Source organism: Bombina bombina, chromosome 1, assembly GCF_027579735.1.
Source record: "Bombina bombina isolate aBomBom1 chromosome 1, aBomBom1.pri, whole genome shotgun sequence".
Lineage (NCBI taxonomy): Eukaryota > Metazoa > Chordata > Amphibia > Anura > Bombinatoridae > Bombina > Bombina bombina.
In genome coordinates this window covers 746,833,643-746,852,577 of record NC_069499.1, presented here as the reverse complement: position 1 = coordinate 746,852,577, position 18,935 = coordinate 746,833,643, and the positions used below count along the sequence as shown (strand labels likewise).

Below are 18,935 nucleotides of genomic sequence, written 5' to 3'. Positions count from 1 at the left end.
ACACTGCGTCACAGGTGGCAGAACATGAGGACGGAGAACTTCATTCTGTGGGTGACGGTTCTGATCCAAACAGACTGGATTCAGATATTTCAAATTTTAAATTTAAACTGGAAAACCTCCGTGTATTACTAGGGGAGGTGTTAGCGGCTCTGAATGATTGTAACACAGTTGCAATACCAGAGAAAATGTGTAGGTTGGATAAATATTTTGCGGTACCGTCGAGTACTGAGGTTTTTCCTATACCTAAGAGACTTACTGAAATTGTTACTAAGGAGTGGGATAGACCCGGTGTGCCGTTCTCACCCCCTCCGATATTTAGAAAAATGTTTCCAATAGACGCCACCACAAGGGACTTATGGCAAACGGTCCCTAAGGTGGAGGGAGCAGTTTCTACCTTAGCTAAGCGTACCACTATCCCGGTGGAGGATAGCTGTGCTTTTTCAGATCCAATGGATAAAAAGTTAGAGGGTTACCTTAAGAAAATGTTTGTTCAACAAGGTTTTATATTGCAACCCCTTGCATGCATTGCGCCGATCACGGCTGCAGCGGCATTCTGGATTGAGTCTCTGGAAGAGAACATTGGTTCAGCTACTCTGGACGACATTACGGACAGGCTTAGAGTCCTTAAACTAGCTAATTCATTCATTTCGGAGGCCGTAGTACATCTTACTAAACTTACGGCGAAGAATTCAGGATTCGCCATTCAGGCACGCAGGGCGCTGTGGCTAAAATCCTGGTCAGCTGATGTTACTTCTAAGTCTAAATTGCTTAATATACCTTTCAAAGGGCAGACCTTATTCGGGCCCGGGTTGAAAGAGATTATCGCTGACATTACAGGAGGTAAAGGCCATGCCCTGCCTCAGGACAAAGCCAAAGCCAAGACTAGACAGTCTAATTTTCGTTCCTTTCGTAATTTCAAAGCAGGAGCAGCATCAACTTCCTCTGCACCAAAACAGGAAGGAGCTGTTGCTCGCTACAGACAAGGCTGGAAACCTAACCAGTCCTGGAACAAGGGCAAGCAGACTAGGAAACCTGCTGCTGCCCCTAAAACAGCATGAATTGAGGGCCCCCGATCCGGGATCGGATCTAGTGGGGGGCAGACTTTCTCTCTTCGCCCAGGCTTGGGCAAGAGATGTTCAGGATCCCTGGGCGCTAGAGATAATATCTCAGGGATACCTTCTGGACTTCAAATACTCTCCTCCAAGAGATAGATTTCATCTGTCAAGATTGTCAACAATCCAGACAAAGAAAGAGGCGTTTCTACGCTGCGTACAAGAGCTCTTGTTAATGGGAGTAATCCATCCAGTTCCACGATCAGAACAGGGACAGGGGTTTTACTCAAATCTGTTTGTGGTTCCCAAAAAAGAGGGAACTTTCAGACCAATCCTGGACTTAAAGATCCTAAACAAATTCCTAAGAGTTCCATCGTTCAAGATGGAGACTATTCGGACAATTTTACCTATGATCCAAGATGGTCAGTACATGACCACTGTAGATTTAAAAGATGCTTACCTTCACATACCGATTCACAAAGATCATTATCGGTACCTAAGGTTTGCCTTCCTAGACAGGCATTACCAGTTTGTGGCTCTTCCATTCGGATTGGCTACAGCTCCAAGAATCTTCACAAAGGTTCTGGGTGCTCTTCTGGCGGTACTAAGATCGCGGGGAATCTCGGTAGCTCCATACCTAGACGACATTCTGATACAAGCTTCAAGCTTTCAAACTGCCAAGTCTCATACAGAGTTAGTGCTTGCATTTCTAAGGTCACATGGATGGAAGGTGAACGAAAAGAAAAGTTCACTCGTTCCACTCACAAGAGTTCCCTTCCTGGGGACTCTTATAGATTCTGTAGAAATGAAGATTTACCTGACAGAGAACAGGCTAACAAGACTTCAAAGTGCTTGCCGCACCCTTCATTCCATTCAACACCCGTCAGTGGCTCAATGCATGGAGGTAATCGGCTTAATGGTAGCGGCAATGGACATAGTACCCTTTGCACGCTTACACCTCAGACCACTGCAACTGTGCATGCTAAGTCAGTGGAATGGGGATTACTCAGACTTATCCCCTTCTCTGAATCTGGATCAAGAGACCAGAAATTCTCTTCTATGGTGGCTTTCTCGGCCACATCTGTCCAGGGGGATGCCATTCAGCAGACCAGACTGGACAATTGTAACAACAGACGCCAGCCTTCTAGGTTGGGGTGCCGTCTGGAATTCTCTGAAGGCTCAGGGACAATGGAGTCAGGAGGAGAGTCTCCTGCCAATAAACATTCTGGAATTGAGAGCAGTTCTCAATGCCCTCCTGGCTTGGCCCCAGTTGACTACTCGGGGGTTCATCAGGTTTCAGTCGGACAACATCACGACTGTAGCTTACATCAACCATCAGGGAGGGACAAGAAGCTCCCTAGCTATGATGGAAGTATCAAAGATAATTCGCTGGGCAGAGTCTCACTCTTGCCACCTGTCAGCAATCCACATCCCGGGAGTGGAGAACTGGGAGGCGGATTTCTTAAGTCGTCAGACTTTTCATCCGGGGGAGTGGGAACTTCATCCGGAGGTCTTTGCCCAAATACTTCGACGTTGGGGCAAACCAGAGATAGATCTCATGGCGTCTCGACAGAACGCCAAGCTTCCTCGTTACGGGTCCAGATCCAGGGATCCAGGAGCAGTCCTGATAGATGCTCTGACAGCACCTTCGGACTTCAGGATGGCTTACGTGTTTCCACCCTTCCCGTTGCTTCCTCGATTGATTGCCAGAATCAAACAAGAGAGAGCATCAGTGATTCTAATAGCACCTGCGTGGCCACGCAGGACTTGGTATGCAGACCTGTTGGACATGTCATCCTGTCCACCTTGGTCTCTACCTCTGAAACAGGACCTTCTGATACAGGGTCCCTTCAAACATCAAAATCTAACTTCTCTGAAGCTGACTGCTTGGAAATTGAACGCTTGATTTTATCAAGACGTGGGTTTTCTGAGTCAGTTATTGATACCTTAATACAGGCTAGGAAACCTGTTACCAGAAAGATTTACCATAAGATATGGCGTAAATACCTATATTGGTGTGAATCCAAAGGTTACTCTTGGAGTAAAGTTAGGATTCCTAGGATATTGTCTTTTCTACAAGAAGGTTTAGAAAAGGGTTTATCTGCTAGTTCTTTAAAGGGACAGATCTTAGCTCTGTCCATTCTGTTACACAAACGTCTGTCAGAAGTTCCTGACGTCCAGGCTTTTTGTCAGGCTTTGGCCAGGATTAAGCCTGTGTTTAAAACTGTTGCTCCACCATGGAGTTTAAACCTTGTTCTTAATGTTTTACAGGGCGTTCCGTTTGAACCCCTTCATTCCATTGATATAAAGTTGTTATCTTGGAAAGTTCTATTTTTAATGGCTATTTCCTCGGCTCGAAGAGTCTCTGAATTATCAGCCTTACATTGTGATTCTCCTTATTTGATTTTTCATTCGGATAAGGTAGTCCTGCGTACTAAACCTGGGTTCTTACCTAAGGTAGTTACTAACAGGAATATCAATCAAGAGATTGTTGTTCCTTCTTTATGCCCAAATCCTTCTTCAAAGAAGGAACGTCTACTGCACAACCTGGATGTAGTCCGTGCTCTAAAATTTTACTTACAGGCAACTAAGGAATTTCGACAAACGTCTTCTCTGTTTGTCATTTACTCTGGGCAGAGGAGAGGTCAAAAAGCTTCCGCTACCTCTCTTTCTTTTTGGCTTCGTAGCATAATTCGTTTAGCTTATGAGACTGCTGGACAGCAGCCTCCTGAAAGAATTACAGCTCATTCTACTAGAGCTGTGGCTTCCACTTGGGCCTTCAAGAATGAGGCCTCTGTTGAACTGATTTGCAAGGCTGCAACTTGGTCTTCGCTTCATACTTTTGCCAAATTTTACAAATTTGACACTTTTGCTTCATCGGAGGCTATTTTTGGGAGAAAGGTTCTTCAGGCAGTGGTTCCTTCTGTATAAAGAGCCTGCCTATCCCTCCCGTCATCCGTGTACTTTTGCTTTGGTATTGGTATCCCAGAAGTAATGATGACCCGTGGACTGATCACACTTAACAGAAGAAAACATAATTTATGCTTACCTGATAAATTCCTTTCTTCTGTAGTGTGATCAGTCCACGGCCCGCCCTGTTTTTAAGGCAGGTAAATATTTTTTAATTTATACTCCAGTCACCACTTCACCCTTGGCTTTTCCTTTCTCGTTGGTCCTTGGTCGAATGACTGGGAGTGACGTAGAGGGGAGGAGCTATATGCAGCTCTGCTGGGTGAATCCTCTTGCACTTCCTGTTGGGGAGGAGTAATATCCCAGAAGTAATGATGACCCGTGGACTGATCACACTACAGAAGAAAGGAATTTATCAGGTAAGCATAAATTATGTTATTCAATGCTCTTCTAGCTTGGCCTCAGTTAGCAACACTGAGGTTCATCAGATTTCAGTCGGACAACATCACGACTGTGGCTTACATCAACCATCAAGGGGGAACCAGGAGTTCACTAGCAATGTCGGAAGTCTCCAAGATAATTCGCTGGGCAGAGACTCACTCTTGCCACCTATCAGCGATCCATATCCCGGGCGTAGAGAACTGGGAGGCGGATTTTCTAAGTCGTCAGACTTTTCATCCGGGGGAGTGGGAGCTCCATCCGTAGGTGTTTGCTCAATTGCTCCATCGTTGGGGCAAACCAGAACTGGATCTCATGGCGTCTCGCCAGAACGCCAAGCTTCCTTGTTACGGATCCAGGTCCAGGGACCCAGAAGCAATGCTGATAGATGCTCTAGCAGCTCCTTGGTTCTTCAACCTGGCTTATGTGTTTCCACCGTTTCCTCTGCTCCCTCGACTGATTGCCAAAATCAGTCAAGAGAGAGCATCGGACCTGGTATGCAGACCTAGTGGACATGTCATCCTTTCCACCATGGACTCTGCCTCTGAGACAAGACCTTCTAATACAAGGTCCACTGACTGCATGGAGATTGAACGCTTGATCCTATCAAAGCGTGGCTTCTCCGAGTCAGTCATTGATACCTTAATACAGGCACAAAAGCCTGTCACCAGGAAAATCTACCACAAGATATGGCGTAAATATCTTCATTGGTGTGAATCCAAGAATTACTCATGGAGTAGGGTTAGGATTCCTAGGATATTGTCCTTCCTCCAAGAGGGTTTGGACAAAGGATTATCAGCTAGTTCTTTAAAGGGACAGATTTCTGCTCTGTCTATTCTTTTACACAAGCATTTTGTCAGTTAGTTAGAATTAAGCCTGTGTTTAAACCTGTTGCTCCTCCATGGAGCTTAAACTTGGTTCTTAAAGTTCTTCAAGGGGTTCCGTTTGAACCCCTTCATTCTATTGATATCAACCTTCTATCATAGAAAGTTCTGTTTCTGATGGCTATTTCCTCGGCTCGAAGAGTCTCTGAGTTATCTGCCTTACATTGTGATTCTCCTTATCTGATATTTCATTCAGATAAAGTAGTTCTGCGTACAAAACCTGGGTTTTTACCCAAGGTGGTTTCTAACAAGAATATCAATCGAGAGATTGTTGTTCCATCATTATGTCCTAATCCTTCTTCAAAGAAGGAACGTCTTTTGCATAATCTAGACGTAGTTCGTGCCTTGAAGTTTTACTTACAAGCTACTAAAGATTTTCGTGAAACATCTAACCTGTTTGTTGTTTATTCTGGACAGAGGAGAGGTCAAAAGGCCTCTGCAACCTCTCTTTCTTTTTGGCTTCGGAGTATAATCCGTTTAGCCTATGAGACTGCTGGACAGCAGCCCCCTGAAAGGATTACAGCTAATTCTACTAGAGCTGTGGCTTCCACCTGGGCCTTTAAAAATGAGGCTTCTGTTGAACAGATTTGCAAGGCTGCGACTTGGTCTTCGCTTCACACCTTTTCCAAATTTTCCAAATTTGATACTTTTGCTTCTTCGGAGGCGGTTTTTGGGAGAAAGGTTCCACAGGCAGTGGTTCCTTCCGTTTAAGTGCCTGCCTTGTCCCTCCCATCATCCGTGTACTTTAGCTTTGGTATTGGTATCCCACAAGTAATGGATGATCCGTGGACTGGATACACTTAACAAGAGAAAACATAAATTTATGCTTACCTGATAAATTTATTTCTCTTGTAGTGTATCCAGTCCACGGCCCGCCCTGTCCTTTTAAGGCAGGTCTACATTTTAATTAAACTACAGTCACCACTGCACCCTATGGTTTCTCCTTTCTCGGCTTGTTTCGGTCGAATGACTGGATATGGCAGTGAGGGGAGGAGCTATATAGCAGCTCTGCTGTGGGTGATCCTCTTGCAACTTCCTGTTGGGAAGGAGAATATCCCACAAGTAATGGATGATCCGTGGACTGGATACACTACAAGAGAAATACATTTATCAGGTAAGCATAAATTATGTTTTTTTAATAAAACTTTGCAGGCAATATTAGGTTATATAAATCTAGCACTAATATGTTATATAATTCTGCACTATGTGCCGAATTATATAACATTATTTTCTATGTTTACTGACCCTTTAAGGTTGTGACCAGGAACAGGCCGATGTTTAGATCTAATGCTCCTCCTTGCAGTTTAAATCTTGTTCTTAATGTTTGCAACGGGCTCCGTTTGAGCCTATGCATGAGGTTTACATTAAGTTGTTTGTCTTGGAAGGTTCTTTTCTACTAGCTATTGCTTCTGCACGCAGAGTCTCTGAGATTGCTGCCTTGCAATGCGACCCTCCTTATCTGGTGTTCCATGCTGATAAGGCTGTTCTACGAACCAAGTTAGGATTTCTTCCTAAGGTTGTATCAAATCGCAACATCAATCAAGAAATTGTGGTTGCTTTCTTATGTCCTAAATCCTCCTTTATCAAAGGAACGTTTACTGCATAATCTGGATGTGGTTCGTGCCTTAAAGTTCTATCTTCAGGCTACAAAGGAATTTAGACAAACTTCTTCTCTGTTTGTTATCTATTCTGGGAAGCGTATGGGTCAGAGGGCCTCTTCGACTTCCTTATTTTTTGGTTGAGGTGTATCATCCGCTTAGCATATGAGTTAGCGGGTCTTAACCCTCCTCAGTGGATTACGGCTCATTCTACGAGAGCAGTGGCTTCCTCTTGGGCCTTTCAAAAATGAGGCCTCTATGGATCAGATTTGTAATACGGGCTGCGGCTACCTGGTCCTCCTTACATACTTTTTACAAGTTTGATGTTTTTGTTTCTGCTGAAGCAGCCTTCTGGGGAAAGGTTTTCCAGGCTGTGGTGCCCTCAGATTAGGGGCCGCCTCTCTTTTTACCCTCCCGTTAGCATTTAGTGTCCTCTGGAGCTTGGGTATAATTTACCACAAGTAAGGAATGAAGCTGTGGACTCTTCCTGTATTAAGAAGGAAAAACATAATTTATGCTTACCTGATAAATTTATTTCTCTTGTAGTGTATCCAGTCCACGGATCATCCATTACTTATGGGATATTAACTCCTCCCAAACAGGAAGTGCAAGAGGATTCACCCAGCAGAGCTGCTATATAGCTCCTCCCCTAACTGCCATTACCAGTCATTCGACCGAAAACATGCAGAGAAAGGAAAACCATAGGGTGCAGTGGTGACAGTAGTTTAATGGAAAAATTACCTGCCTTAAAGTGACAGGGCGGGCCGTGGACTGGATACACTACAAGAGAAATAAATTTATCAGGTAAGCATAAATTATGTTTTCTCTTGTTAAGTGTATCCAGTCCACGGATCATCCATTACTTATGGGATACCAATACCAAAGCTAAAGTACACGGATGACGGGAGGGACAGGCAGGCTCTTTATACGGAAGGAACCACTGCCTGAAGAACCTTTCTCCCAAAAACAGCCTCCGAAGAAGCAAAAGTGTCAAATTTGTAAAATTTGGAAAAAGTATGAAGAGAAGACCAAGTTGCAGCCTTGCAAATCTGTTCAACAGAAGCCTCATTCTTAAAGGCCCAAGTGGAAGCCACAGCTCTAGTAGAATGTGCTGTAATTCTTTCAGGAGGCTGCTGTCCAGCAGTCTCATAGGCTAACCGTATTATGCTACGAAGCCAAAAGGAGAGAGAGGTAGCCGAAGCTTTTTGACCTCTCCTCTGACCAGAATAAACGACAAACAGGGAAGACGTTTGTCGAAAATCCTTAGTTGCCTGTAGATAAAATTTCAGGGCACGGACTACATCTAGATTGTGTAGCAGACGTTCCTTTTTCGAAGAAGGATTAGGACACAAAGATGGAACCACAATCTCTTGATTGATATTCCTGTTAGTGACCACCTTAGGTAGGAACCCAGGTTTAGTACGCAGAACTACCTTGTCTGAATGAAAAATCAGATAAGGAGAATCACAATGTAAGGCAGATAACTCAGAGACTCTTCGAGCCGAGGAAATCGCCATTAAAAACAGAACTTTCCAAGATAACAACTTGATATCAATGGAATGAAGGGGTTCAAATGGAACCCCCTGTAAAACATTAAGAACTAAGTTCAAACTCCATGGTGGAGCAACAGTTTTAAACACAGGCTTGATCCTAGCTAAAGCCTGACAAAAAGCTTGAACGTCCGGAACTTCTGACAGACGTTTGTGTAAAAGAATGGACAGAGCTGAAATCTGTCCCTTTAAGGAACTAGCGGATAAACCCTTTTCTAAACCTTCTTGTAGAAAAGACAATATCCTCGGAATCCTAACCTTACTCCATGAGTAACTCTTGGATTCGCACCAATATAAGTATTTGCGCCATATCTTATGGTAAATCTTTCTGGTAACAGGCTTCCTAGCCTGTATTAAGGTATCAATAACTGACTCAGAAAAACCACGTTTTGATAAAATCAAGCGTTCAATTTCCAAGCAGTCAGCTTCAGAGAAATTAGATTTTGATGTTTGAAGGGACCCTGGATCAGAAGGTCCTGTTTCAGAGGTAGCGACCAAGGTGGACAGGATGACATGTCCACTAGATCTGCATACCAAGTCCTGCGTGGCCATGCAGGTGCTATTAGAATCACTGATGCTCTCTCCTGTTTGATTCTGGCAATCAATCGAGGAAGCATCGGGAAGGGTGGAAACACATAAGCCATCCCGAAGGTCCAAGGTGCTGTCAAAGCATCTATCAGAACCGCTCCCGGATCCCTGGATCTGGACCCGTAACGAGGAAGCTTGGCGTTCTGTCGAGATGCCATGAGATCTATCTCTGGTTTGCCCCAACGTCGAAGTATTTGGGCAAAGACCTCCGGATGAAGTTCCCACTCCCCCGGATGAAAAGTCTGACGACTTAAGAAATCCGCCTCCCAGTTCTCCACTCCCGGGATGTGGATTGCTGACAGGTGGCAAGAGTGAGACTCTGCCCAGCGAATTATCTTTGATACTTCCATCATTGCTAGGGAGCTTCTTGTCCCTCCCTGATGGTTGATGTAAGCTACAGTCGTGATGTTGTCCGACAAACCTGATGAACCCCCGAGTTGTTAACTGGGGCCAAGCCAGAAGGGCATTGAGAACTGCTCTCAATTCCAGAATGTTTATTGGTAGGAGACTCTCCTCCTGATTCCATTGTCCCTGAGCCTTCAGAGAATTCCAGACAGCGCCCCAACCTAGTAGGCTGGCGTCTGTTACAATTGTCCAGTCCGGCCTGCTGAATGGCATCACCCTGGACAGATGTGGCGAGAAAGCCACCATAGAAGAGAATTTCTGGTCTCTTGATCCAGATTCAGAGTAGGGGACAAGTCTGAGTAATCCCCATTCCACTGACTTAGCATGCACAATTGCAGCGGTCTGAGATGTAGGCGTGCAAAGGGTACTATGTCCATTGCTGCTACCATTAAGCCGATCACCTCCATGCATTGAGCTACTGACGGGTGTTGAATGGAATGAAGGACACGGCATGCATTTTGAAGCTTTGTTAACCTGTCTTCTGTCAGGTAAATCTTCATTTCTACAGAATCTATAAGAGTCCCCAAGAAGGGAACTCTTGTGAGTGGAAAGAGAGAACTCTTCTTTTCGTTCACCTTCCATCCATGCGACCTTAGAAATGCCAGTACTAACTCTGTATGAGACTTGGCAGTTTGAAAGCTTGAAGCTTGTATCAGAATGTCGTCTAGGTACGGAGCTACCGCAATTCCTCGCGGTCTTAGTACCACCAGAAGAGCACCCAGAACCTTTGTGAAGATTCTCGGAGCCGTAGCCAATCCGAATGGAAGAGCTACAAACTGGTAATGCCTGTCTAGAAAGGCAAACCTTAGATACCGGTAATGATCTTTGTGAATCGGTATGTGAAGGTAAGCATCCTTTAAATCCACTGTGGTCATGTACTGACCATTTTGGATCATGGGTAAAATTGTCCGAATAGTTTCCATTTTGAACGATGGAACTCTTAGGAATTTGTTTAGGATCTTTAAATCCAAGATTGGCCTGAAAGTTCCCTCTTTTTTGGGAACCACAAACAGATTTGAGTAAAACCCTTGTCCTTGTTCCGACTGCGGAACCGGATGGATCACTCCCATTAATAAAAGATCTTGTATGCAGCGTAGAAACGCCTCTTTCTTTATTTGGTTTGTTGACAACCTTGACAGATGAAATCTCCCTCTTGGGGGAGAGAATTTGAAGTCTAGAAGGTATCCCTGAGATATGATCTCTAACGCCCAGGGATCCTGGACATCTCTTGCCCAAGCCTGGGCGAAGAGAGAAAGTCTGCCCCCCACTAGATCCGTTCCCGGATCGGGGGCCCTCGATACATGCTGTCTTAGGGGCAGCAGCAGGTTTCCTGGCCTGCTTGCCCTTGTTCCAGGACTGGTTAGGTCTCCAGCCTTGTCTGTAGCGAGCAACAGCTCCTTCCTGTTTTGGTGCAGAGGAAGTTGATGCTGCTCCTGCTTTGAAATTACGAAAGGAACGAAAATTAGACTGTCTAGCCTTAGGTTTGGCTCTGTCTTGAGGCAGGGCATGGCCTTTACCTCCTGTAATGTCAGCGATAATTTCTTTCAACCCGGGCCCGAATAAGGTCTGCCCTTTGAAAGGTATATTAAGCAATTTAGATTTAGAAGTAACGTCAGCTGACCAGGATTTTAGCCACAGTGCTCTGCGTGCCTGAATGGCGAATCCGGAATTCTTAGCCGTAAGTTTAGTTAAATGTACTACGGCATCTGAAATAAATGAGTTAGCTAACTTAAGGGCTTTAAGCTTGTGTGTAATCTCATCTAATGGAGCTGATTCAAGTGTCTCTTCCAGAGACTCAAACCAAAATGCTGCTGCAGCCGTGACAGGCGCAATGCATGCAAGAGGTTGCAATATAAAACCTTGTTGAACAAACATTTTCTTAAGGTAACCCTCTAACTTTTTATCCATTGGATCTGAAAAGGCACAGCTATCCTCCACCGGGATAGTGGTACGCTTAGCTAAAGTAGAAACTGCTCCCTCCACCTTAGGGACCGTTTGCCATAAGTCCCGTGTGGTGGCGTCTATTGGAAACATCTTTCTAAATATCGGAGGGGGTGAGAACGGCACACCGGGTCTATCCCACTCCTTAGTAACAATTTCAGTAAGTCTCTTAGGTATAGGAAAAACGTCAGTACTCGCCGGTACCGCAAAATATTTATCCAACCTACACATTTTCTCTGGTATTGCAACTGTGTTACAATCATTCAGAGCCGCTAACACCTCCCCTAGTAATACACAGAGGTTTTCCAGCTTAAATTTAAAATTTGAAATATCTGAATCCAGTTTGTTTGGATCAGAACCGTCACCCGCAGAATGAAGCTCTCCGTCCTCATGTTCTGCAAATTGTGACGCAGTGTCTGACATGGCCCTAATATTATCAGCGCACTCTGTTCTCACCCAGAGTGATCACGCTTACCTCTTAGTTCTGGTAATTTAGCCAAAACTTCAGTCATAACAGTAGCCATATCCTGTAATGTGATTTGTAATGGCCGCCCAGATGTACTCGGCGCTACAATATCACGCACCTCCCGAGCGGGAGATGCAGGTACTGACACGTGAGGCGAGTTAGTCGGCATAACTCTCCCCTCGTTGTTTGGTGAAATATGTTCAATTTGTACAGATTGACTTTTATTTAAAGTAGCATCAATACAGTTAGTACATAAATTTCTATTGGGCTCCACTTTGGCTTTAGCACATATAGCACAGATATCTTCCTCTGAATCAGACATGTTTAACACACTAGCAAATAAACTAGCAACTTGGAAATACTTTTCAAGTAATTTACTATAATATGAAAACGTACTGTGCCTATAAGAAGCACAGAAAAAGTTATGACAGTTGAAAATTAATAAACTGAAAAGTTATAGCATCAAATCTTTGTAAAAAACACAATTTTAGCAAAGGATTGCTCCCATTAGCAAAGGATAACTAACCCTCATAGCAGAAAAAAATTAAAAAAAAAATACAGAAATAAACGTTTTTTTTATCACAGTCAACTACAATCTCACAGCTCTGCTGTGAGTGATTACCTCACTCAAAACAAGTTTTGAAGACCCCTGAGTTCTGAACCGGATCATGCAGGGAAGACAATAAACTTCTGATGCGTAGCAAAAGCACCTCTCCCCCTCACACATAACAGTGAGAGAGATCAGTAAACTGTCATAAATTAAATAAAACGACTGCCAAGTGGAAAAAAATAGTGCCCAAAACATTTTTTCACCCAGTACCTCAGAAAATTAAACGATTTTACATGCCAGCAAAAAACGTTTAACATTAATAAATTGAGTTTTATTAAAAAGCCTGTTGCTAGTCCCTGCAAATTAGGCTAAAGTTTTATGCATACAGTATAATTCCAGTGAAGTGCCATTCCCCAGAATACTGAAGTGTAAAATATACATACATGACAGCCTGATACCAGTTGCTGCTACTGCATTTAAGGCTGAGTTTACATTATATCGGTATGGCAGAATTTTCTCATCAATTCCATTGTCAGAAAATAATAAGCTGCTACATACCTCTTTGCAGATTAATCTGCCCGCTGTCCCCTGATCTGAAGTTTACCTCTCCTCAGATGGCCAAGAAACAGCAATATGATCTTAACTACTCCGGCTAAAATCATAGAAAAACTCAGGTAGATTCTTCTTCAAATTCTACCAGAGAAGGAATAACACACTCCGGTGCTATTATAAAATAACAAACTTTTGATTGAAGGTATGAAACTAAGTATAATCACCACAGTCCTCTCACACATCCTATCTATTCGTTGGGTGCAAGAGAATGACTGGTAATGGCAGTTAGGGGAGGAGCTATATAGCAGCTCTGCTGGGTGAATCCTCTTGCACTTCCTGTTTGGGAGGAGTTAATATCCCATAAGTAATGGATGATCCGTGGACTGGATACACTTAACAAGAGAAACATAAATTATGCTTACCAGATAATGTCCTTTCTTTTTGTACAGGGATAGTCCACAGCTCCTGTCGTGTTCTCCGATGGGCGGCCCTAAATTTTAATTTTAATTTATTCTTCTGACACCTTTTTTCACCCTGATATTTCTCCTACTGTTCCTTGTCCCCTCGGCAGAATGACTGGGGGATGAGGGAAGTGGGGGAGGTATTTAAGCCTTTGGCTGGGGTGTTTTTGCCTCCTCCTGGTGGCCAGTTTCAGTATTCCCACAAGTAAGGAATGCAGCTGTGGACTCCCTGTACAGAAGGAAAGGAAATTATCTGGTAAGCATCATTTATGTTTTTCTTTTCTTTTTTTTTTTTCTTTTCTTTTTTTTTTTGCTGTACTATACCACTTAACCTTGCTGGGCAAGCTTGGATCCATTGGATATTTTATCTTATAAGCATCTCAAAAATGTATATATGTATATAGATAAAGTGCTCTAGGTATAGTTACATATAGTTATGGGTACTTTTCTTTAAAAAAAAGTACTTTTATTTTTACAGCAGCAACATACATTTTACAGCTTCTATAAAGTCAACAAAAATAGTACCTACAGTTGCTATTGGTCAAACAGTATGGGCACTTTTTTAATATTATTGGGTATTTGTTGCATGTGCTCTGTGCCCCACCCCCTGACTCCTGAGGTTGGCGCTGCCACTTATCTCATTCAGTCTCACTCTCAATAAGGGATTACCTTTTACAAGCTGATAGTTTATATAGCAGATACAAGGTTATAAATTCTGCATTATGGCTGTTGTATAGGTGATCAAAAGTGAAAACAATTGAATACATATGTAATTTATTTACTTGTGGCTGCATCAACCTCTTCAATGGATATTGCAGGGGCACAACTAAAGCAACAGGACATCTACTCACCATGCTATTATTTTCCCTCCTGTGCCTGCAGCTCTCTTCAAAGCCGTTCTCTTATATTAATCCATTAGTGCAAACAGTTGGAGAAGCTCTTTATACTGGAAGCTGCCATCTTCGGACGCACACATTCTTGCACCCCATGATAGAAGTGGTGATCATTTGAAAATCAGTGCTTTTTGAAGACTGTACCTTGCACTTTGGTTTTGCTGAAGCAATAGAAGTTACATAACAAAAATATAAAAAAGCACTTATACAGAGCAAGAGGCCACTGTAAAATCCTCTGTATTGATGCAATCAAAACTGTACACAATATATCTTGTCAAAAAGACGTCTGTGATCTGTTAATTTGCACCGCTTCTGTCTCAAGGTGCAAGAATACATAAGCTCCAAGATGGGGCACCCAGTGTGAAGATGCCGATCTTCACTAAGCTTCCCTTATTTTAAGAAAGTAAAATAAGATAACTGTAAAGAGAGCTGCAGACACAGGAGGATAAACAATACCATGGTGAGTTCTAGCCAACCTACTGTAGTTGTACCCAGCAGTTTAATGTCCCTTTAAATTCTGGTAGGATAATTCATATATATAAATGTTCTGCAAGTAAATTACAGGTATTTTCATGAGTTAGTCTCAATTAAACTCACGGACATCTTGTTTATAGTACAAGTAGATCACAGTAACAAACTTCACAAATAATGTGGATCTCATTTCACTAAATCCAGGGCTCTCCTGGTTTATAGTATAGAATAGCTTAAGTTCTGTAATGATAGACATAACATAAGGGATTTTGTTTAGTTTTTCTGTCCCATCTTATTGACTATTTTCTGTGCTGAGAGGAATTTAGCCCCTTAAGGACAAGGACATTTTCAATTTTCTTACCCTTAAGGACCAGGGCTATTTTTACATTTTTGCGGTGTTTGTGTTTAGCTGTAATTTTCCTCTTACTCATTTACTGTACCCACACATATTATATACCGTTTTTCTCGCCATTAAATGGACTGTCTAAAGATTCCATTATTTTCATCATATCTTATAATTTACTATAAAAAAATATAAAATATGATGGAAAAACTTGAAAAAAACACACTTTTTCTAACTTTGACCCACGCAATCTGTTACACATCTACAACCACTAAAAAACACCCATGCTAAATAGTTTCTAAATTTTATCCTGAGTTTAGAAATACCCAATGTTTACATGTTCTTTTCTTTTTTTGCAAGTTATAGGGCAATAAATACAAGAAGCACTTTGCTATTTCCAAACCATTTTTTTTTCTTCAAAATTAGGGATAGTTACGTTGTAACACTGATATCTGTCAGGAATCCCTAAATATCCCTTTACATGTATATCATTTTTTTTGTTAGTAGACAACCCAAAGTATTGATCTAGGCCCATTTTAGTATATTTCATGCCACCATTTCACCACCAAATGCAATAAAAAAAAAAAAAAAAATAACAAACTTTTTAGCAAACTTTTTAGCAAACTTTTTAGCAAACTTTTTAGCAAACTTTTTAGCAAACTTTTTTTGCAAACTTTTTTTGCAAACTTTTTTTGCAAACTTTTTTTGCAAACTTTGTAAATAATTTTCAGTGAGAAACCTAAAATTTGTGAAAATTAGCTTGTGCAATTATGGCACAAATGGTTGTAAATGCTTATCTGGGATCCCCTTTCTTCAGAAATAGCAGACATATATGGCTTTGGTGTTGCTTTTTGGTAATTAGAAGGCCGCTAAATGCCACTGCGCACCACACTTGTATTATGCCCAGCAGTGAAGAGGTTAATTAAGATTAACTAATTAATTAGTTAAGAAGCAACTAATTGTCCAGTTTGGTGAAACCCTAATTTTCTGTAGTGTAGCTGCCCCCAACCTCCTACCCTCCCAGATCCCTTTAGAGTTGTTTATTTTCCACCCTCTCCTTCCCTCCCTCTACCTCCACCTTCACCGGACTTAATGGAGCGCGTAAGCATGCCCCGCGCACTCCCGATCACTTGTGCACTCTGCACGGACAACATCCGGAAGTCCCTCCAACAATGGGCCGCCCACCCGCCTCCTTGCTACTGCTCCCACCCACCATCGATCAGCACCATCACTGGCCGATGAAGAGAGGGCCACAGAGTGACTCTGTCTGAATCAGTGAGCCAAAAAAGGTATTGCAGTGATGCCTCAATATCGAGGCATCACGGCAATACCTTGAAAGCGGCTGGAAGTGATCAGGATCGCTTCCAGACGCTTTAAACTCCTGTACGTCGTTGGTCTTTAATGACCAGTTTGTGTATGACGTACCCTGTAAGACGTGTGTCATTAAGGGGTTAATATGTGTGCATTATTTGTTTTGTGGTGGGTGCTGGTTTCTTGTAGTGTCTACCCTTTTCATGTATCTTGTTTTGTGTGTTTTTTTCCTTGGCCTTGAGGCTGTTGTGGAGCTAATAAAAGGAGGTCAGGTCATAAGTATCTGGGAAGTTTCTGCTTTTTCTAATGGAGTTTGCTATTGTTTATATTATAGCCCACCTTCATGTACCGGCATTCTGAGCATAAAGGAATAATGTTATAATTAGCACAAAATACCAGTGTTATAAATTGTTGTTTAGAAAATACACCAAATTCATAAATCTAGCATCCAAGAGCGCTACAATTTAAATGGGAGCGTAGTTTACTACTTGTAAGGCCTTGCAGTTAACATCTGTATCCTTCCAAGTACAGGAAGTTGATTGTATATCTCATTTCAGAACCAGGAGCAACTCAAGGACGACGATTCTGATCTCATTTTGACTGATGGTGATATCAGTTTAACGTATGGAGATTCAACAGTGAACACAGAGTCCTTAGCTACTGGCAATTCAAGAAGGGGTGTTGTAAATAACTCTGAAGATGCAATTGACAGAGAGCTGACCAGTGGCGATCATGAACTTGTCATAAGAGGCACACGTCTAGTTATGGAAGAATGCGAAGCTCCTGTGAGCCTTCCAGTTATCAGAAGGCCGAGCCCCATGTAAACTTTTCAATCTCCTATATTTTCAAAAAAATACTTTGTGTATTCTGTGGTATAGTGTACTACCTAATGCATGGCTGTGATTGTGTGAGCTGTATAAACGCTATTTGTATGGCATAGGGAAGGTTAACTCCGTTATTATTCATTTTTATGCCATTGATTGTGAAGATCAAGTTCATTGTTAACTTTTTTTTCTTCTTCATTCTGGAAAATCATTTCATTGCACTTTAAGTAAAGCCATTTAAGAAAGTATTGTACAAGACTGTAGGACTGGTGTGTCACACCACTACAGCTATATCAAGAACTTGGGCAATGTATGTCTGTGTGTCTGTCTGTCTGTGTGTGTGGTTTTTTTTTTTTGGTTTTTTTTTTGTTTTTTTACGGTTACTTGAAATATTCCTCTTGATGTATCATCATTCAGTTCAAAACTATATGTTTAGCTTGATGCTAAATGTGTTTAATTTTTTTTTATTTAATGATTTTGGAATGTGGGTTTGTTCTAATATATTAATGGTACTTAGGTCAAATGCCTTCATAAATATGAACAAATAATTTAAAATCCATTGTCGGTAATTGACACTGTAAATTCTGTAAATCTAGTACAGTAAATAGGGGAAATGGTGCACAATTAAACATACCCCTACATTTTCTTTCTCTTTTTTCTCTCTAACTTATTTAATAAATAGCGATAACTTGTCCTTTAATATCCGCCAATACCCTCACTTAGAAGAAAGTAAGTAAGCAACATAAAACACCTTATAATTAAATACTTGTGTTTATTGTATTTGGAGAAGCACAACTGTGCTTATTACTCAAATAGTCAGACACTGTAATCCTGTTAGCAAAATGTGCACTGTTTTGCAGTATCTTAACTACTACGCCCCACAATTTCTAGGGATAAATTACAGGAAAATGGGAATAATTAAATAGCAGATTTTTTTTCTACCAATGATACAGTAAAGGTAAGCAAACATCTTGTAATTACATTATATTTGTGTGTTGTTTTTCTATAAAATATCAGCCAAATGCAAACAATTTCAGAACAAACTGTTTGCTGCAATTGTTTTTCAATAGCCAAACTCCACCCATTTCTTGCCTTATTTGGATAACTTAAATTGTAGTAGACAACGCTAGTTAAAGTCTTTATGTTAACAAAGCCAAGCATTGTTTTACAGTTTATTATCTGATAACCTCTCTTCAGGCCACATAAGGTAGCGAGTTAGGCTTGTATTATCTATAGTATGCAATTCCAATCCTCAGAATTAGAAATCCCATAAATTCAATTTGGGCAAAATAATTATTACAAAGTTGTTTGCTATGCACGTTTGAATAAACTTAAGGTTGTAATATAATTTGCTTATATCCCTTTAAACTGTTGCGGAAACGTATTTTTAACCTCTTAATAACCAGCAAGTACCCTGTCAGGTTAGTGTGGTCTTTCTATGGCTTAACAACACTACTTCAGGAGGCCTGCCGGAAGGAGGGAGGTCATAATAGTGTGGTCTTGCTGCTGGCCACGAGACCCGCAGTATTATGAACTGCCAAACCCTTAACAACCCATGACTGTGGAAGAACCACTGCTCTAAGTTGCAAACTTGAAAGAAATCGCTTATGTTTTCTCAGTATTCAGTTTGTATACCGAAAACATTAAAAAGGACACTGAACCCAAATTTTTTCTTTCATGATTCAGATAGAGCATGCA

The 18,935-nt window shown here is 41.8% G+C and overlaps 1 protein-coding gene across 1 annotated transcript in view; it reads left to right on the top strand.

Moving 5' to 3' along the window:
• The window catches only part of SLC9A6 (solute carrier family 9 member A6), a 227,520-nt gene extending 210,035 nt beyond the window's left edge, over positions 1-17,485 (top strand). Inside the window, exon 16 of the mRNA XM_053699267.1 lies at positions 16,971-17,485. Coding sequence (XP_053555242.1) covers positions 16,971-17,237 — 267 coding nt within the window. The 3' untranslated portion in view covers positions 17,238-17,485. The remainder of the gene's footprint in view (positions 1-16,970) is intronic.
• Positions 17,486-18,935: the final 1,450 nt, after the last annotated feature.